Raw genomic sequence first — 17,741 nt, forward strand, 5'->3', positions numbered from 1 at the left:
CAATCAAAGAAGGTGTGCTCATGTTGCCCGTAGGGCCTCAAGTTGCATGTGTCCAACTGTATGGCCATGAATCTTAGACGACAGCAATGAATTAGACTATTTTCTGCTTATAAACTATCGACATGCTACACCTCACGCCGACCAGTTTTCTCGGAAGACCTGCGCCATCCGACGGATTCCTTCATCCATCTCCTCCTGTGGCGTCGACGAATATGTGAGCCTGAAGAAGGCATGCCCCGGTACGTTCGCCATCGCAGATCTCCCCTCCCCTTGCCACGGTTTGTTATACGTCCCGGGCGCGAGCAATATCCGCGCGTCGAGCAGCTTCCGCCAGAATGCAGTCGCCCACACCTCTTCACCCGGCAAGCCCAGGGTATCGGGGGCGCTTATCCTATCCCATGCAGGGTGCGCGCGCAAGTCGACATCGATCCAGAGGAACATCCCCGAGCTTGGCGGCACGAAGCGGAAGAGGCGCTGAGTGCGCTGCGTCCCCTTTTGATATGCTTGAACGCCCGCTGAGCTCACCTCGTCCCAGTCTACATCGAAGTGCACAGCGAGACTATCACACTGAGATATGCGTCAGAAGAAGGTTTCTACAGGCGAGATCGCAGCACGTACCATCCAGTTCCGCCTCACAGTATACGTTTCGCTGATACCGGCAAGCCAGCGAACATATCCATCCTGCCCCCACGTATGCACAAGTTCGCAAAATACGGCCTGACTCCAGCCAGACGCCGTCTGCGTCAGCACCTCCGTCGCGCGTCCCAAGCGCTCGTGGAAGAAGGGGTTGGAGATGATGAATCCCAGTCGAAAGCCCGGCGCGAGCGTCTTGCTGACCGTCTCGAGCCTGATGACACGCCCCTCGCGGTCGAAGTGCAGAAAGGTGGGGACGAGGCCGGCCAGGAAAGCGTCGGGGGTGGGGCCCTCGAGGGGTAGGGCACGGTCGCCGCCAGGCTGGTATTGGGGTAGCTGCAAGAAGTAGTACGGATCGTCTTCGACAATGATGATGTCGTACTTCACGCAGATCTCGTATATCTCTTGTTTGCGGTCTGCAGCGAGCGTTGATCCTGTCTGAATAGTCGTTGTGAGTGTTCCGAATACACGACATAGGACAAACACTGACCGGGTTATGCCCCACCGGAACGCAGTAAAGCGTCTTTGGTTTGCGCTCGTTCGGGCGTCTGGCCTCCCAGTTGTCTAGCGTACGAGCAAGAGCCTCGGGAACCAAGCCGTACATGTCGATGTCGATAGGCACTGCGGTGACTCCCATCGGTACCCAAAGCGCCTGGCTCGAGGGAAACGTGTGTGTCTCAACGAGGATGGTGTCACCCTCGTCAAGCAACATGCCAGCGACCTTCGCCCAGCCATCCGTGCTTCCGCCGTCCATGAGCAACTGCCAGCCTGCATAGCCTGGCGCATACACGCGCTCGACGAATGCATGCATCCAGTCCATGATAGGCTTGATGCCGTTGAAGGGACCTGAAAGATGCGTGAGTCCAAAAAGAACCACTGGACACCCGCCAAAGGGCCTACCATACTGCAGCGTGGTTCGAAGGTCTGTGCTATGGCTAGATGGCTGCTTTTCTACGCAGACGTCCACCTTCGCAATCTCTGACGGATTCATCGCCATGCGCGTCGCGGAGTCGTACGTAGACACGTGCACGGAATCGAAGGGGAACAAGCTGGAATGAGGAAGACCTGGTGGATTATGGCAGGGTAATCAGAAAATGATTGAGTGACTGTCTTGTACGCCTGCTCACCTCCCGCCAGACTGATCATTCCATCCAGGCTGATGAATTGCAAGATATCCTTGAGGGGACTGGGTACGCGCCGACGCGACAAGCGATTGATGTGCCGGTCGAAGTGTGCATACTGGGCGCGAAGCTCATCGTCCGCGTCCACCACCGTCGCCGTTGATGATGCTGGTTTGACCGTTTGCGCGTCTGCCATAGTAGGGGAGGTTACGAGCTCTGAGGGTCTGATGCTCTCGACAGGACGAAGCTACCTTTATGTGCCCCAGCCTTCGAGCGCTCGAACGCGGCATGCGTAATTCGCCCCACATCCGAGTCGCATACAAAACTGCGGATAGGGCTCAAGATACTCCTGACATTCAGTGTGCTTACTGGGCTATGCGGCGTCTTGGTAACATCCCCCGCGTCGGGCGTAGGAGAGGCGGGATGCTCGAGCCGCTCGAGCATGGGATCTTCACGATGGAGGTTGATGCGAGGACACCGGCGATCTTCTATAGATTTGAGTGAGTCAATTGACGAAAAGAAGGTCTTATGACCCTCTCAAAACCGTAACATACCTTGACCGTCATGAAATTGCCATCGAGCTACCCAAGAGCTACCGCTCACAGACAAGTCCGGGAGGGTCGTATTGCATGGCCGGCATGGAACTCCCCACACACGTCTGAGTCCCAATTGCTCTTCATTCCGAATGCTATAGTACATGGTGATTGCGTGTGTTCATATCGAAGATCTCTTGCGTGTCCAACATTATGATTCAGGCGCCGACCTTCGCCCGACTGCCGACGGTCGATATGTCGACTGACAGAATATCCTGGAGGGAAGAACCTCATCAGCGGTCCGCTCTGAAGGGACGCGATAGCAGTTGCTCACCTTTCCGGCCTTGATCTCCTCTGGCGTCGGCATGAGCTCAAGTCGCAACAGCTCCGAGCAATGCGAGACGACAGGGTCGGTCTTCATGCTCGCGACTGCGACGATCTTGCCGCCCTTGACGTAGTAGGCGACGAACTGAGAGCATGATCAGCTCCGCTCGTTGAACTGGCTGATACCATTGCACAAAACTCACCTTCGACGACGGGTCACCCTGCACGATGACCTCTTCGAATTTGGCACCGAGGCCGCAATAACGGACACCCTCTGGAGGTTGCCTTTAGTGAGGCGTCACCAACGCATTTTAAGGGTTGAACTCACGGCCACTCCAAAACACCGGCACCTTCTCGAATGGCTGCGGGCTCCCCGCAATAGTCTTTCCCACCGCCCGCCCATGGTTCCCCGCCACATTCCAGTGCTCAATCCGGCGGTACTCCCCCTTGTATGGGTACATCGCAATGTCCCCGATCGCATACACCTCCTCGAGGCCCAGAACCTTCAGGTACTCGTCCACCTTCACGCAGCCATCCTCCTCCAGCGGCACGTTACTCTTCTTCAGGATCTCCGTCGCGGGCGCCACGCCCACGGCCATGAGAACGAAGTCCGCGGGGAAGCACTCGCCGCTCTTGAGTACGACAGCGCTGGCCTTGCCATCGGTGGTCTCGATCTTGGCGATGTCGGCCTGCATATGGAACTTGGCGCCCTGGCCCTCGTAGTACTGGGGAGGTGGTTAGCATAGAGGGGTGGAATATGTCCTGTTATATGCCCACCTTCTTCAGTCCCGCACCGACCTCCTTGCCCAGGACCGCCTGAAAGGGTACTTCCTCCGTGCTGATCACGTCGATGGAGGCAAGCTTGCGCTTCGCGACCGCGCCGACAACCTCCATGCCGATGAAGGAAGAGCCAATGACGACCATTTTCTTGCCTTCTTGCGCGGCTGAAAGGAATGAGATATCAGCTGCTGTACGACTCCAACGTCGTGTGTACCTCGAACGATACTCACCCGCGTCAATCTTCTTCGCATCCTCGATGCCTCGCAGGGTGTAGACGTTCTCCGACTTCGCGCCCTCGAGAGGCAGGACTTTCGGCTGCCCGCCGGTTGCAATGATGAGCTTGTCATACTCGATGGTCTCGCCGCCCTCGAGGGTGACGGATTTGTAGGCGAAGTTGATGGATGAAGCGGTCTAAGGGGATATGAGTATGGTGTCAGAGACTAGGACGAGCCTATGGTCACAGTGCCAACGCGGAAGTTGGTGTTGTAGCGGATCTTGAGGTCAGACGCGTTGCGCCACTCAAGTTTGGACGCGTCGGTAATGAGGGCCTTGCTCAGCTTCGTCCTATCGAAATTGTAAGAACAGTCGCTACTTCCAATCCAGTCTTGCTCACCGGTCAATGGGCATATGCGGCTCCTTCGAGATGACGGTGATGGGGTGAGGGTAGCCATGCTGGGAAAACGTCAATGGTCAGTACATGAAGCACGCTAAACTCTGCCTACTCACCTCTCGCAAGCTCTCGATGGCGTGGAATGTCGCACTCCCACCGCCGATGATAACGACGCCCTTCCCCGTCCCTTCCGTGCCGGTGCTCAAAAGCTTTGATGGGCGAGACATCTCGTCCTTGGTCGTCTTCGCAGGGTCGGCGGAGACGTAGATCTTGCCATCCTTGACTTCGGCCTTGAAGGAGTGAATCGCGGTTGGTGCCGGTGCGTCCTCTGTCAGTCAATCAGGTACGTCGAGACAGAAATGAAAAGGGAACAAACCGATGTCGCCAGTGCATATGTTGAAGCAGGCTGATGAAAGATGAGCATGCGAAGCGATGGGACGACGAAGGGCGAGGCGTACCTCCGTGCCAAGGACTATAGATCGTATGTCAGGGTGCATATATGCGCTATCGAGTCGTGACCACATACCATACGACACGACCATCAGACGTGAGGACGCCCTTCGCAAGAGGAGCCCCATAATGAGTACAGAACGCGCTCGTCGCGTGTAGCTTGTCGCCCAGGCGGCTGACGAGGACCTTGCCGCTTTCAAATTCAACCTCTTTCCTGCAGTCAAGAATAAGTCACGACCCTCCGTCCAGGATACTTCACGCACATCTGACCATCCTTCAGGTCGGCATCGTTGAGCACGGCTATGGTCTTGGTAGCCATTGTTCGGGAGTATAGCGGTCCGAGGGCCAGTGAACGTGGAAGACGGAGGAGAGGAAGGAGTCGCATGCTCGGTCAGCCATCTTCTCCTTCTCATATACGCTGGCCTTCCTTGGGGTACACCCTGCTGAACCGGTGACGACGCGCATGACGCCAGCGTCATGTCCGAGAAAAGAACAATGGCAGGCGGGGCCCAATCAGATTCGCCCATTTTGTCGACCGGTCCGACCGCCGTTGTGCCTGTAGATTTACTTCCACTCGCGTGCTTCCGTCTTTCGCGGCTCTCGCAATGATGCGCTTCCCGATGCTGCTACTTGCGAACAGTATCGCAATGCTGACCAGAACATTACATATCCACGACAACGACTTTCACACGGAATACCAGACACCTTCCTATTTCACTAACGCCAGCACAAGATTTCGTAGTCCTCCCTCAACGAATGTTCCTTCCCGAGAAGCGGGAAGTTGGCGCAACCGCTGGGTGTGAGGAGTCAGCTCTCCATCCAAGCTCTGATTTGGAGAGTTGCTCATCAAGTCATACAAGTACGAAGGCAGAATCATGGGAGAGGTGTGGGCAAGTCACCGAAGATGCTACCGGGGCCGAAGATGCGAACTCACAGGTGCTGTCCAGTCTTCCCGGGCACTCTAACATCGTTGACCGTCCCTAGCGCATGGTAAAGCTTGTGGCCGGAAGGCTCGTAGCTGGTGGATGGGAACGTGTGAGCTAGCCAGAGTGATGCACGGCATCAAGCATGCAGAAACAACGGCGGAGGGAACCTAGCGAAGAGGTCGAGCGCAGGGCACGCAGCAACCGTGAAGCGAAGGACGTGCAAAGGACGCTCGGAAAACCAAGAAGCCACCGCTCAGACTCACCCCCCGTCGACCGCTTTCTTCCCCTCTGGCACCCTTCCATTTGACGTCTTCACCCACTCCATCTGCATCGGTAGGAAGGACAGCAGCTCGTATCGGCCAGTATGCAGGAGTTCGGTGCCACCGTATGGCACCGAGGCATATCGGAGAATAAGGATGTCGATGAGAAGGATCTGATCAGTTGGAGGTGGGATCGGAGCGTGCGCCAGCGGGACCGGGATATCTGGGGACGGCGCTGGGACGTGCAGCTACAAGGAAATAAAAGCAGTGAGTCTATTAGAAGGCGATTGGTTGGTAGCTAGGCGATTGAGAAACTTACCATTTGCATCTGTGCCAGTATTTTGCACGGCTGGACGCTGTCTTTCAACAGCGCGCTACCGATGTAGACCGGGCTTCCATCCAGATCGAAGCAGACGGGCGTGCCAAGCTGTGGTGGGTATGACGCTTTGCGGGAGGTGGTAGTATCAGCAAGTGATAGTAGGGTACGAGATAGCGGAAACGGCTTCCGCGCATTGGCAGGTAGCGAAGAAGCGAACGCAGAGACTGTCCCAGGCTGACCTCGAAGGACCCACCGATGCGCACACCATCTATTTTCGCTGGGAAGGCTTGCGTGGACGAGATTGGGATTCGATATCCAGATGTCGGAAGGGATCCAGCATCAGTGGAAGGCGAGGGATCCATGGAGACTTGGATGATTAGCAAGGAGGCTGGGTAATAATTTTGCGAGGTGTTAGAGTGTTAAGAGCAATGCGAAGTCAGGATAGATTAAGTTGTCTGGTCAGGCCAACAAGATGATGTAGGATGCGGTTGAGAAGGGAACTCGCGGATGACGGCAAGCAAGCCTTCGATGCGTCTGGATCAGGTGAGAGTGCGCGGCCTCGTGATGAACAAAAAAGTTCGGAAAGCCGCGCGTGCACCGCAGTAACGCTATTCGTTCTGACTTGCTTGGAATTTGAAGGGATTGGAGGAGCTAACGCGCATCTTGCGAACTGGCGCCCCGACGAAGACGAGTCAGGAAGTCCATGCTTCTGAACTGCTTTGTCTTGGTGAAAGAGCCAGGATTATTCATGACAAGATGCTGTAGCAAGGACCATGGGATATTATCGACAGTTATCATGAGGGAGCGGAGGGAGGGAGGTCTTTCGATGATGATGGCTCTGGTCAAAAGACAACGAATTTCCTCTCGGAGTAAACGGGCGTCGTAGCACGTGTATCGGCTTTTGCCGGTTTGCACGCCGCGCCATGCGTCTCCTTGTCTTCTGCTTCCATGACCTCGACCACGACATTGGGCTCGAGGTCCTCTACCTCGGCCACAGGAGCTAGAAACCCTCGACTCGTCGCTAATGACTCTGTTTTAAGAGCTGACGGTGGCCATATCAAAGCAAGACGTTGATTTCGCCGTTCGCCTGCAGCATTGAGCAAGTACACCTCAGCTGCAGCTCTCCTGTCAGATATTGCTAGGCAATAAGCAGCCCATTTTTGCTTTCATCATGTGTCACCGATGCCCAAACCCTTGCCGACTTGTAGCGAATCCGTGCGTCCTGACCGGGTTCTCTTCATCGTGCGGGTCATGCGCCCTTCATAGCTCGCGGGCTCGGGAGAGATAGTCTTCGCTAAGCCTGATCGCGTCCTCCCCCCAAAAAACCCCGCTCACATTAACAACTCGTCACACTGCGCACCGATCGGCGTTCGCGTTGCTCTGATAACGAAAGACAGCTCTGGAGTGCACTTGGAGGACTGCTTTCCGATGGTGGCGTCTTTGGGTATTTTCATGCTCGACGAGCTGGATCCGAAGTGACTTTGGCACTCATTTCGGCTGAGTGGCGCCCACCATGAAGGCTTGGCTAGATTTGATGGCCACACAGCGGCCGTTCAGATGAAGGTGTGTCGGTCAATAATGTACCGAAGACGTACGGGCTCTTCTGTTTCGCTATCCTCAGAGCTCACGCGTCCTCATACAAGCTTCCTGATAGTATCACGCCTGCCGATGCATTCCGTCGTGCAATAACGTTGATACTTTAGCACGGCCGCGATAGGACATGCGAGCGTAATGGCCGTGAACCACGACTATGAACACGCTTCTCGCCCAGCATGTCAGGCGCCACTCTACCGCACCGAGACCGTGCCGTATCGCTCAACCTACGTTCACCAGCTGGCGGGAATATACTAGTATGTAAGGGCCGCATATATAAGGCTTGAAGGTAGGCCATTCAGCAACCTTTCTACATCCTTAGCCTCCCATCCACTTTCCCCTATCATGTATGTCTACTGTGGCAAGATCACCTGGCTCCAGCAGGCGGAGAACGAGTGTATCACCTTTGTCTTTCCTGCCGGTCTCGCGCTGAAGGATCCCGTCTGCGCGTATTGGCAGTGGTCCGATCAAGCAAAGACGAATAACCATCAGGTGAGCTAAAACATGGTATCTTCCTTCAGCGGAGTTTATCTGACGATTGTGATAGTATGGCACCATCAACACCGTCGACAAAACCGATGTCGCGTACAAGATCAGCTTCGTTTGTACTGATTACCTATTCGACGCCGAGTTCACGTCCAACCTCCGGTCTATGACGATCAAGATGTACACTGCGTCCCAGCCGGTGCCCTCGGTCTCGACATTGACGCTGTATACGACGAGTCTCACTCTCGTTCCATCTACCAAGGTCTATACCGGCAAGTTTAACTGGTGGACCCACGCGACAAACGAAATGATGACGCTGGTACTCCCGAACGGCATCTCTGCTGGCGCGCCCGTGGGTCTCTACTTTCAATTCACGGTTAACTGGAAAAACCTTCCCAAAACACTCTACTGCGTCAACTCGACTTTTCACACCGTCCAAATTTCCGCTGGCCAGATCAAGGCCTCCTTCAACAGCGCCTACTACATGTTCGACGCCATCATCTACCCCGGAACCAAGAACGCCAAGGTCACCATGCGCGAGAATCAGATGGATAGGTCCTTCGACCTCGTGCAGAACGACTGGAGGCAGGCTCACCGCAAGAAGGTATGTTCATGATTCCTCGCCAGCGCATCATATCTCAATACACAAACTCCCAGGCTCTGATCGTTCGCTACGGGACGGGAACCGACAACGGCATTTCCCTCCTTCGCGAGACACTCACGACGGACCTAGGCTTTGACGCCGGGGACGTCGAGATGCTGTACTACAACTCCGAGCCGGCGAACGCGTCCGCGGTGGTGTCGGATAGGCAGGAGGCGCCCACCGCCGCGCGCTTCAAGTCGAAGCTGACTAGCTTCCTCTCGAGCGCAGGCGCGGACGACGTGCGCCTCCTGTACCTGGACACCCGTGGGGCCGTCAATCCCGACGGAGGCAGTACCAACTCAGCGGACGAGGAAACGGGGCTAGTCTTAGCCGCGAATGAACAGGGGACGGAGACAGAGATTGTCTACAGCGACTGGCTGGCAACTACTATCCGCGAGGTATACCGTCAATCATTCGTGCCATCTTTCGCACATAGCTGATCCAAATGTTAGAACCTAACGGGCGGTGTCAATCTCACTATCCTCACATCGTCTTGCTTGGGCCGAGAGATGATGAGCACGACCACCGCGACAGGTGGAATCCTGCTATCGGCGTGTCATGAGACGCAATCCAACATCAAAGCCCTGCAGGTCGGCAGCAACAAAGTCGATCCTTGGATGTACGCCATCGTTGCTGTCATCAAGAAGCAAGTAAGTGGCTTATGTCTCTGTACTTATTCGTCGCTGAACATCGTTCGCATAGCTCAAGGAAAAACGCGGCGTACCCACTTACTCCTCCTTGTTCAACAGCGCCAAGAAGTTCATCAAGTCGCAGCTCGGCCAACCCTCCCTCGACGCTGATAAATATAAGGGCCCCAGCACCAACGAACTCAGCCCGACGAAGAGGGACCTTGGCACGAGCCACCAGGATCCTCAGCTCATTTTCATCGACGGCTACGTGAATCCGCACGAAGAGAGGTTTCTGTTCCCTTTCGTAGCGCCGCGTGGCGGACACGCTGGCGAAGGGGTTGTGCGTTTCCCTCGAGACGAGTACCCGACCCACTGGATATTGTAAGTCGGACGAGCTCAGAGCTACATACCTGTAAAAAGGGAGCACCTTACGCTACGCGCATCCTGAAACTGTACCAAATGTATGACTGATTTACTCTTCCATGCTGCTCGAGCCCTCCTTGCCCTAGGTGTACATCCGACTCGTCATGACTATGATTCCCATTAAAAACTGTAACACGCTCTTGAAGACTTCGAATTGAACTCCCTCATTCGGACCAGTTGATCAAATACAGAAGACGACTTGGTGTTCGCGAGAGTGGCTCATCTGGATTCTCGCATGCTGTGGGTCCGTTCTGCGGCAATTGCCGAGAAACAGTAGCGGCTCTCCTCTGCGTCCATCTTGCCCACCATATGCATGCTTCATCGACGGGGAGCTGTTCTTCTTTCTTAAAATGCGAGGTCCATAGTGACTCTATCGAGCTTACTTTTATGAGTCCGAGTCTCTCGAATTATGTCTCGAACACGGACCGTCGTCGCGCACGATCGCCTGTCTCAGCGGGCTGGGATGGCATGAGTATATAAGCTCAGCGGACGCTCTGCAGCAAGGGGCGACTCCGAAATTATTCCTCTTCCACACCTTTCCCCCGCTGACGCTCAGAATGGCATGCACAAGCTCTCCGACGGCGACACGCACCATCACGGTCACAAACTCTGTGGCGATTGTGTCAACTTCTATAGCTGTCGTGGCAGGCGATGGGACAACATCGACGTTGGAGACGACGTCGTGCGGGTCGGACGGGTTGTGCCCAACCGTGATCCAGACGACTGTGATCCCAGGTGCGCGGTCATCGACCTGATCGTTCCAAGCTTAGGCTAACCTTGCTGTCGGCCAGGTCCTGAGACCACGTCTACGGCGCTTATAACGAACTATGAGGCCTCAACATCGGAGTCAGTCGAGACCCTGTACGGCCAGTCTTGCGCGGACGATAACAATTCTCCCTCTACCGGGGCCGGTGCCGCGACTACGACTACTTCGCAACAAGCATCAGAAACCACCTTCCTCACCTCCTCCGTCGTTACCTTCACCTCTTCGCGCGTTACCTCATCCGACGGCTCTATCATCACCGTACCCGTCACCCTAACCTCCACCGGTGTGAACACGGCGACCGGTTCCACCACGAAAAGCAACAGCGCTTCACACAGCACAACAAATAAAGGGGCTATCATCGGCGGTGTCATTGGTGGCGTTGTAGGCCTTGCCCTCGTCGCCCTCGCCTTCTACCTTTGTTTGGCAGCGCGGAAGAAGCGCCGACATCAATGGGATGGGGTCTTTGAGGACGTTCTATATCGTCCTCCCTCAGACGGCGCACACTTGCCCATTGTTCCCTTAGACGTTGACGCAGACGAACCGACGTGGCGCGGCGGCGCTCCAGGCAGCCACCCGCCCTACGAAGATACCGATCCCGCGGTCGTCGCAGGCGCCGGTGACCAGCAAATGTCGGAGGTCGCCACTATCACGCCCTTCCCCCCACCATCCTCAGTCCCCTCGCTGCGCACCGACAGAGAGCTCTTCGTCGCAAATCCTGATCTCGCTGGGTCCTCACAAGACATCACGACCAGCTCGGAGCGCCATGCAACAGTTGACGAGCACTCGGAAGAGGTGTACGATCCCTATGCCCCGCACGCTCAGGCGCACCCTTTCAGCAGAGACAGGAAGCATCCACTCGTTCATTTGGACGGTGGCAGGTACCAGCAGCACGCTGATCTCCCCCCGCCGGCATATCATGAACAGTGATCTTTTGCGCTGCTGTACGACTGCTTAGCGAGGCTATAGGGGATTAGCTTGATAGGGTTGCCACAAATCATCATTCACTATTCGGGGTTACCAGACTTCGGGGCTTGCCGCTGATGGGAAATCGGAAGTAAACTCATGTGGGCGCGTCCTTCCTGCTTCCATGTCTGGCCATATGCACCCTCTCGAAAAGTGTTATCTTCCCTCCTGACTTTCTTCGACAAGATCATCCTCAGCTTTGTCTTCCCTGACGCTCCCAGTGACCTTTTAAAATCGCAGGTTTCGCAAGGACGAGGACCAGGCAAGGGCGGGAATGGTGATCCGTATCTGCTACCGAGTCCGAGCGCCCCTTTTATCTTTTTACTGGCGCCCCTTGTTATATTGTCTTAGTGCGGGAGACTCGGTCGCGAAGATCGATTTTTGACGCCCAAATACAGACGGATTCAGAAAGCTGGCACGCGAGTTTCGGGACCTGGCATCTGCATTGAAGGTCAATGGCGGTCTGACAGCGCCGCATTGTCTGGGCGCGCTGGGCGCTGTGCGCATATTAGTACCTGATCATTGTGCGTTCACGCACCCTCCCCCCTCAACGAGCTCGCCGCCATGTCATGCACGACTTTCGCGACGACAACGCGGACGGACACTGTCACCACGTCCACTCCGGTCGTGTCGACATCCATCTCGGTGACAACGGGCGAGAGCTCGACTTCCGTGTACGAGACGACGACTTGTCAGGGGGATGCGTGCTCGGTTTTGACGCAGACTACTGTGATTCCAGGTGGGCTTCTTCGAGCTTTCCCCTATTTATCACTCACTCATCATCACTATTCCAGGGGCCGAGTCTACTACGACTGCACTCTTCACCACCTACGAAGAGCTCACCTCGACCTCCTTCGAGACCCTATACGGTAGCAGCTGCACCGAATCCGACACCTCGACCACGTCCACAACCTCTGATACATCTACCACCTCTACTTCCTCCACCACCTCTACTTCCACATTTTCTACCTTTACCTTCACCTCCACCTTCATCACCTCCTCTATCGTCACTCGCACATCTAGCCGCGTCACTTCTTCCGGTGGAGCCATCGTCACCGTCCCAGTCACCCTCACCTCCGTCGAAAGCAGCACAGCGACTGCTATTTCTGCCGCCGCGGACCCCGAGAAGTCGAGCAATGCGGCGGTCATCGGCGGCGCGGTAGGCGGAGGGCTCGGTGCGATCTTGCTCTTGCTATTCTTGATCTTCTACATAAGGTGCCGTCTTCAGCACCTTCGCTGCATCCAATGAACTAACGGTCGTGCAGGCGAAGGCGTCGCCGCCATCTGTGGGACGACGTCTTCAACGAAGACGATCTGAGCAAGTCACCGCAGCAGCTATTCAAGACGCCAGTCGGGCCAGGCGATGGCGCGCATCTGCCCGTCGTCGCAGCGGACGACGAGCCGAAGTGGGTGGGCGGCGCCCCTGTGCGGTCGCCGACGATGCCACGGGGTTCCGTGTCCTACCCCTCCCAGGCTCCCACCTCGCATCCCGCGCAGCCCTTGTCACCGTCCGCGACGTCGTACACATCTGCGTCGACCTCGCAGCCGACCTCGCCGATGTCGTTCCCGTCGCCGTCCATGTCTCCGCCTGCGACTTCGTACAACGAGAAGAGCAAGTCGCCCCCGCTGCCGCCAAGATCCCCGCTTAGGTCGCCGCGTGCCAGTGGTATCGACTACAATTCGGCGGGTCCCTCGTACAACCAGGCTGGACCCCCGCATACTCAAGCTGGTCCTTCTTCGCCGCCTGCACCACAAGCTGGTCCTTCTCAGGCTGCCAGTGATCCGTCAGCGCTCACTTCCCGGGCCCAGGAGGAAACAGTTGAGTACTCTCGCGACCGCAAGACGCCTTTGGTCCATCTCGACGGCTCGCGCTTCCAGGATCAGGAGCCGGGCGACCAGCCGCCGCCAGCGTACGAGCAGTGAAGAGGGCGAAGAACTTACATCATGACATATCTCTAAAGAAGTTTTGTAGCAGTAGTCAGTCATCGGGCGCAATCGTTGTACTATATAGGGTTCATGGGGATTCTCATTGTGGGTACAGGTTGTCAAGTCGTAGTACAAGATACACCGTACATATCAGGGGCGGCTTCGAGCTATCCATTACCATGACCAGCAAACCTTAGCCACTGCGCTCGAAGCTCTGCAACGCCCATATCGTCAGCCGATTGTCTTTCCCTCCAGCAACGAGCCAACGCTCGCGCTCTGTCGCGTCGCCATTGTCGTCCGAGTCCGAGTCGTCTGCGATGTCCTCTGCAGTGCTCGATGCCTTCGTCGAAGTCTCATCGTTGAATGTATGATCCGCATCTTCCCCATCCTCCGTCGTTGCGCCTCGATCCTGAGTCGAAGCCCTCGACCTCGAATGCGCAAACGCAAGCGCCTGAACGCTCGTCTTGTGGTACCTCAACGTGCCGAGGGGCTTAAGAGTCTTCGTCGAGTAGAGGCGAATGCCCCCATCCCACCCGCCGACCGCGCACACGCGTCCGTCGTCCCGAGTCGCGATGCAGGCGTTGCCGGGGTGCTTCGTTCTGTGGGTGATGGATACGGACGAGGGTTCGGTGGCCTGAATCGAAGATGAGACGAGGTAAGAGGGCGGAAAAAGGTATTAAGGACCATGAAGGAATTGACACGCACATTTAGGTCATAACGCCCAATCAAATGGTCCGCGGACACTGTGAGGGCGAGCGCGTTGTCGCGGGTGACGGCCATGGCCATGACTGAGTGGAATTCAGCTTTTCAGGTGATGCAAGAGTCTCCTTCACCTACTCGATTCCGCATGTACCTTGCTCGTCCAAATCACGTCCCACCCCTTGCCCTCCACCGTCTTCTGTCCTGCCGGGGCGGTGCACTGCCTAAGGATGACACCGCCGTGCTCATAGGCGGATAGGAGGCGAAGGTTGGAGGTGGATGCCGATGAGGAGGGGCCCCCTGTGGCTTGAAAGAGATGGAGGGACATGATGATTCCTATGAGGTTTCGTGAGCCCTGGTCCGCCGAATGCAAGAATTAGAGGGAGTGATAGCAGAGAGAAAGGAAAGCGGGGGAGCAAGGGAGGTGTATGGGGGCATCAGGAGCTACACGAACCCGTCTTTTCATTGCCTCGTCCGTCTAGTGGGACAGCAGGTGCGTCCTTGGGCTTGCCGATGGCGGCGTACAAGCGATCGCGCGAAGGGATCTCCCAGACGTCAGCCTGCCTGACGAGTGATATGAGAGGTGGTCCCGATCTATTCAGTGAAAGCGTCATACACAGGATGAATCCACGAGATTCGGCACCGCGATCAATGCTTCTGAGCCCGTGCGTGGAAGGAGGGAGAAACGGCAATAGTTCAGCGCGTTAACGTCCATACTATAGGTGGGCTGCCTAAATTCTTGCTGTTGAGCAGAAGCACCTGCGACTGGGACAGCCGACCCTCCGAGCTGGGCAGACGCAGGAAGCTCTCGTGGTCGCGGCCAAGCATGCAGTTTGTTATCCCTCCCGTGCCTTTATACAGCCGTCAGCCATCCTTCCGGTCGTGCTCGACCGAGACACGCACGTAATCAGCAGACCCCCCGCCTCCTCAAGGCCCAATATCGTGTCCGTATGTCCCTGCCACGACGCAATCGTGCGCAGAGTACGCGTCGAGGTGACGAAGATCCAGCCGGAGGCGTCGCCTGAGTACACGAGTGCATTGTTGGGGGATATGTGAAGGGCGCTGATGGCGGCGCGGTGCGCGCGGAGAATGTGTGTGGGTGCGGCGGGGGTCGGTTGAGGCATTGGGTGGAGGGAGAACGTTTGATGGTAAGTACAGGTATCGAGAAGGAGGCGCGTCAACAGGACCGGGTCGTCGGGACGAAGATCCGGTAAGCGTTGACGTCGGGTGGCGTGGCGTGCCCAGGGCTGTTCTTGACTCTCATTGCGGTGTCCGCGAACACGTCCGTTTATCTGGATCCCCTACGTGTCTTGCCCTATATATGAGTTGTTGACCCATCTCACATCTGCGTGTGTTCTCTCTCCATCATCTTCCTACGCCGACCAATCGCTACTTCCTTGCATGATCACCAAGCTCCTCAACAGCGTTAAGAAGCCCATGGCCTCCATTCCTGGCTCAGACATTGCTATCCACCCCACGACTCTGAAGTCTCCCACAGAAGTCGTATACGTAGAATACGAACCTGGCCAACCACTACCGCCCAAGCCCGGCGACGACTGGACACGCTTCGTCTGCATAAGCGACACACATAACCGCAGCTTCCCGGTCCCAGACGGAGATGTGCTACTTCATAGGTGAGGGCTTAGGCTGCTTTGAGAGGCTGGGAGGGCTCACAGGGTGAACGTCGGATAGTGGCGACCTCACCGATCTGGGCCGCTTGAGCGACTTCAAGCTCACCATGAACTGGCTGTATAGCTTGACGCATAAGACCAAGATGTGAGGCAGAAGTCGTAGTTCTGTTCTTGTCTATCTCTCATCCCAAGCCTTCAGCATCATTGCTGGCAACCACGATCTCGCTCTGCACAAGGATTGGTATGAGACGCACTACACGCGCTTCCATGGCAAAAGCAATAAACAAGTGCGTATCGTTCTGTTCTCTCTCTCTTTTTTTGATATCTTATTTACCGTACTTATGCATTGTTCCCATCTTTAAGGACTACGACGCCATCCACGACCTCCTTACCGGCTCCAAGGCCCGCAAAACCGGCATTGTATACCTCGAGGACGAATCATACACCTTCCGAACTAAGGAGGGCGGTCGAGAATGGAGTGTATATGGGTCACCGGTAAGTAAAGCCAGAAATAGACGGAGAAGAAGAAGCTGAATTTCTACCCCAAGTGGTCTCCCTGGTTCCACAACTGGGCTTTCAACTACACGGCGGAGGAGGCGGAAGGTTAGCATATCCCTCTCGTTTTTGATGCATCTATTAACTAGCTACTTCGCAGCCCTCGTCGCGAAGTTCCCCAAAACTGACATCCTCCTCACGCATGGCCCGCCGTATCACATTTTCGACCGCACGAACACGAATGATCTGCCGGGGTGAGTAGTTTACTTCGTCAATCTTGTCTCCTATGTCCTTGCTTCATATTACGGAGTACTGACGCCACCCACCAGCTGCCCCGCCCTCCGCCGCCGCCTACCCTCCCTCCGGCCACGGATACACCTCTTCGGACACATCCACGAGGACCATGGGGCGAGGATTCACGGCTGGAAGGAGGACCCTTCCTCATCCTCAGATCCAAGCTTCGCCGACCTCCCACCCATGCACGCCCTCAGCCTGCTCGAGCTCGAGGCCGAGCGCGAGATGCTTGAGGACGAATCCGAGCACGAACTACCTGAGGACGAGTCCGACCCCGAACGCCGCTCGCAGTACGACCCCGGTCACCCACCACCCACGCACGACGAAGACCTCAAGAACGCGAAAGAGCGCACGGTGTTTGTGAACGCGGCGGCGTGGCCGATGGGGAAGTTGGCGTGGAGGGAGGTGAAGGTAAGGTTCTTGTAGCGATTGGCTGCGCCTGGGTGTCCATCGCTCGTATGTGGCTAACGAGGTCGTGCAGGGCGAAGGAGAGACAGATGACGACGGGGATGTGAACATGGGCAACGCGCCGAAGAAAACGAAAACGCCCTTCGGCGGGCCGGGGTTCCAGCCAGTAGTGGTAGATTTGAAGGACTAGTCCTAAGATCGAGAATGTACAGGTACGTGCATCAAGCTCTTGCGAGCGAAGGTCTGAACTCGGGGCTTGATAGTAACTGTGTAGGATGGACGGATTTGTGGCACAAAATACAAAAGGTGCGTTTTGCAATGCGCTCACCACCCCTTCACGAATAACTCATGACTATACCGCCTGTCAGGATAGCCGTCATTTCTTTGCGCGTGTACCACCGAATACGACGCGTGCCCAATATCGATCGTTTGAGTCAATACCCATCTACGTGTCTCATGGAGAGGCGGCGAGCCGTCTGTGGTCAGCTGCCAATCAATTCCTCTTTCTGGCCAATGGGGCATCGGCCTACTGCACATCTCCATGGCTCACTACACCTCTCCCCAGCCAATGAGCAACGACCGCCAGTCCAGGCCGATTGTCAGACACGACAACCACCACCAGTTCTGTCCTCCACGCTGACCACGTCTTCTAGTCAGCTGCGCTTTGGTTTCTCATTCACTCGCGCCCTTTGCCACAATTCAGTCCACCTCCGCTCCTCGACCGCCGCGGTCTACTTGGGTAGCCGTTGCTAGTCAGCTGCGTTTCTCGTGCGTCTTCAATTCGTCGCTATCTCCTCCTCCGATCACCCACCTTTTGTAGGCGCTGACG

The 17,741-nt window shown here is 56.1% G+C and overlaps 9 protein-coding genes across 9 annotated transcripts; 5 read left to right on the forward strand and 4 right to left on the reverse strand.

Annotated features, from left to right (window-relative positions):
* Positions 1-56: 56 nt before the first annotated feature.
* SCHCODRAFT_02626718 (PLP-dependent transferase) lies at positions 57-2,175 on the reverse strand. The gene is made up of 5 exons (XM_050345368.1): positions 1,761-2,175; positions 1,534-1,698; positions 1,124-1,479; positions 619-1,071; positions 57-567 (listed from the first exon to the last, which is right to left on the reverse strand). The coding sequence occupies exons 1-5, from the start codon at positions 1,948-1,950 to the stop codon at positions 133-135; spliced, it is 1,599 nt and encodes a 532-aa protein (XP_050200146.1). The 5' UTR covers positions 1,951-2,175; the 3' UTR covers positions 57-132.
* Positions 2,144-4,901, reverse strand: SCHCODRAFT_02626720 (uncharacterized protein). The gene is made up of 14 exons (XM_003031633.2): positions 4,715-4,901; positions 4,528-4,665; positions 4,460-4,473; positions 4,378-4,407; positions 4,118-4,329; positions 4,005-4,063; positions 3,853-3,955; positions 3,622-3,802; positions 3,389-3,555; positions 2,940-3,336; positions 2,815-2,885; positions 2,622-2,756; positions 2,309-2,562; positions 2,144-2,242 (listed from the first exon to the last, which is right to left on the reverse strand). The coding sequence occupies exons 1-13, from the start codon at positions 4,768-4,770 to the stop codon at positions 2,506-2,508; spliced, it is 1,620 nt and encodes a 539-aa protein (XP_003031679.1). The 5' UTR covers positions 4,771-4,901; the 3' UTR covers positions 2,144-2,242; positions 2,309-2,505.
* A 161-nt stretch (positions 4,902-5,062) lies between these two features.
* SCHCODRAFT_02626726 (uncharacterized protein) lies at positions 5,063-6,785 on the reverse strand. Its single transcript, XM_003031632.3, has 5 exons — positions 6,210-6,785; positions 5,957-6,081; positions 5,641-5,885; positions 5,386-5,469; positions 5,063-5,244 (listed from the first exon to the last, which is right to left on the reverse strand). The coding sequence occupies exons 1-5, from the start codon at positions 6,316-6,318 to the stop codon at positions 5,169-5,171; spliced, it is 639 nt and encodes a 212-aa protein (XP_003031678.1). The 5' UTR covers positions 6,319-6,785; the 3' UTR covers positions 5,063-5,168.
* SCHCODRAFT_02626732 (uncharacterized protein) lies at positions 6,026-6,787 on the forward strand. The gene is made up of 2 exons (XM_050345369.1): positions 6,026-6,081; positions 6,210-6,787. The coding sequence occupies exon 2, from the start codon at positions 6,439-6,441 to the stop codon at positions 6,667-6,669; it is 231 nt and encodes a 76-aa protein (XP_050200147.1). The 5' UTR covers positions 6,026-6,081; positions 6,210-6,438; the 3' UTR covers positions 6,670-6,787.
* Positions 6,788-7,894: 1,107 nt separating this feature from the next.
* SCHCODRAFT_02668077 (uncharacterized protein) lies at positions 7,895-9,692 on the forward strand (the record flags this gene model as incomplete). The annotated part of the gene is made up of 5 exons (XM_050346587.1): positions 7,895-8,041; positions 8,097-8,639; positions 8,693-9,076; positions 9,131-9,328; positions 9,381-9,692. 5 exons carry the CDS (start codon positions 7,895-7,897, stop codon positions 9,690-9,692), a joined length of 1,584 nt encoding a protein of 527 aa, XP_050200148.1.
* A 595-nt stretch (positions 9,693-10,287) lies between these two features.
* SCHCODRAFT_02501753 (uncharacterized protein) lies at positions 10,288-11,423 on the forward strand (the record flags this gene model as incomplete). Its single annotated transcript, XM_003032079.1, has 2 exons — positions 10,288-10,465; positions 10,522-11,423. The coding sequence occupies 2 exons, from the start codon at positions 10,288-10,290 to the stop codon at positions 11,421-11,423; spliced, it is 1,080 nt and encodes a 359-aa protein (XP_003032125.1).
* A 605-nt stretch (positions 11,424-12,028) lies between these two features.
* On the forward strand, positions 12,029-13,382 carry SCHCODRAFT_02503931 (uncharacterized protein; the record flags this gene model as incomplete). Its single annotated transcript, XM_003032078.2, has 3 exons — positions 12,029-12,188; positions 12,254-12,674; positions 12,725-13,382. The coding sequence occupies 3 exons, from the start codon at positions 12,029-12,031 to the stop codon at positions 13,380-13,382; spliced, it is 1,239 nt and encodes a 412-aa protein (XP_003032124.1).
* Positions 13,383-13,578: 196 nt separating this feature from the next.
* On the reverse strand, positions 13,579-15,208 carry SCHCODRAFT_01171728 (WD40 repeat-like protein; the record flags this gene model as incomplete). Its single annotated transcript, XM_003031631.2, has 7 exons — positions 13,579-13,717; positions 13,814-14,019; positions 14,085-14,173; positions 14,223-14,420; positions 14,539-14,644; positions 14,701-14,935; positions 14,988-15,208. The coding sequence occupies 7 exons, from the start codon at positions 15,206-15,208 to the stop codon at positions 13,579-13,581; spliced, it is 1,194 nt and encodes a 397-aa protein (XP_003031677.2).
* Positions 15,209-15,355: 147 nt separating this feature from the next.
* On the forward strand, positions 15,356-17,356 carry SCHCODRAFT_02626741 (Metallo-dependent phosphatase). The gene is made up of 10 exons (XM_003032077.2): positions 15,356-15,718; positions 15,777-15,860; positions 15,915-16,002; positions 16,079-16,210; positions 16,264-16,318; positions 16,371-16,464; positions 16,540-16,915; positions 16,986-17,124; positions 17,176-17,218; positions 17,281-17,356. The coding sequence occupies exons 1-8, from the start codon at positions 15,486-15,488 to the stop codon at positions 17,100-17,102; spliced, it is 1,179 nt and encodes a 392-aa protein (XP_003032123.1). The 5' UTR covers positions 15,356-15,485; the 3' UTR covers positions 17,103-17,124; positions 17,176-17,218; positions 17,281-17,356.
* The last annotated feature ends 385 nt before the right edge of the window (positions 17,357-17,741 follow it).

This window comes from Schizophyllum commune (assembly GCF_000143185.2).
Source record: "Schizophyllum commune H4-8 unplaced genomic scaffold SCHCOscaffold_6, whole genome shotgun sequence".
Taxonomy (NCBI): domain Eukaryota; kingdom Fungi; phylum Basidiomycota; class Agaricomycetes; order Agaricales; family Schizophyllaceae; genus Schizophyllum; species Schizophyllum commune.

Coding starts and splice junctions, on each gene's coding strand:
- SCHCODRAFT_02626718 (XM_050345368.1), bottom strand. CDS start 1,950: ATGGCAGACGCGCAAACGGTCAAACCAGCATCATCAACGGCGACGGTG. Junction 1,699..1,760: donor AATGATCAGTCTGGCGGGAG/GTGAGCAGGCGT, acceptor ATAATCCACCAG/GTCTTCCTCATTCCAGCTTG. Junction 568..618: donor CTGTGAGGCGGAACTGGATG/GTACGTGCTGCG, acceptor CGCATATCTCAG/TGTGATAGTCTCGCTGTGCA.
- SCHCODRAFT_02626720 (XM_003031633.2), bottom strand. CDS start 4,770: ATGGCTACCAAGACCATAGCCGTGCTCAACGATGCCGACCTGAAGGAT. Junction 3,803..3,852: donor CCAACTTCCGCGTTGGCACT/GTGACCATAGGC, acceptor ATATCCCCTTAG/ACCGCTTCATCCATCAACTT. Junction 2,886..2,939: donor GCCGGTGTTTTGGAGTGGCC/GTGAGTTCAACC, acceptor GGCAACCTCCAG/AGGGTGTCCGTTATTGCGGC.
- SCHCODRAFT_02626726 (XM_003031632.3), bottom strand. CDS start 6,318: ATGGATCCCTCGCCTTCCACTGATGCTGGATCCCTTCCGACATCTGGA. Junction 6,082..6,209: donor AATAGATGGTGTGCGCATCG/GTGGGTCCTTCG, acceptor CCTCCCGCAAAG/CGTCATACCCACCACAGCTT. Junction 5,470..5,640: donor AAGAAAGCGGTCGACGGGGG/GTGAGTCTGAGC, acceptor CCCATCCACCAG/CTACGAGCCTTCCGGCCACA.
- SCHCODRAFT_02626732 (XM_050345369.1), top strand. CDS start 6,439: ATGCGGTTGAGAAGGGAACTCGCGGATGACGGCAAGCAAGCCTTCGAT.
- SCHCODRAFT_02626741 (XM_003032077.2), top strand. CDS start 15,486: ATGATCACCAAGCTCCTCAACAGCGTTAAGAAGCCCATGGCCTCCATT. Junction 16,211..16,263: donor GGAGTGTATATGGGTCACCG/GTAAGTAAAGCC, acceptor TTCTACCCCAAG/TGGTCTCCCTGGTTCCACAA. Junction 16,916..16,985: donor TGGCGTGGAGGGAGGTGAAG/GTAAGGTTCTTG, acceptor GAGGTCGTGCAG/GGCGAAGGAGAGACAGATGA.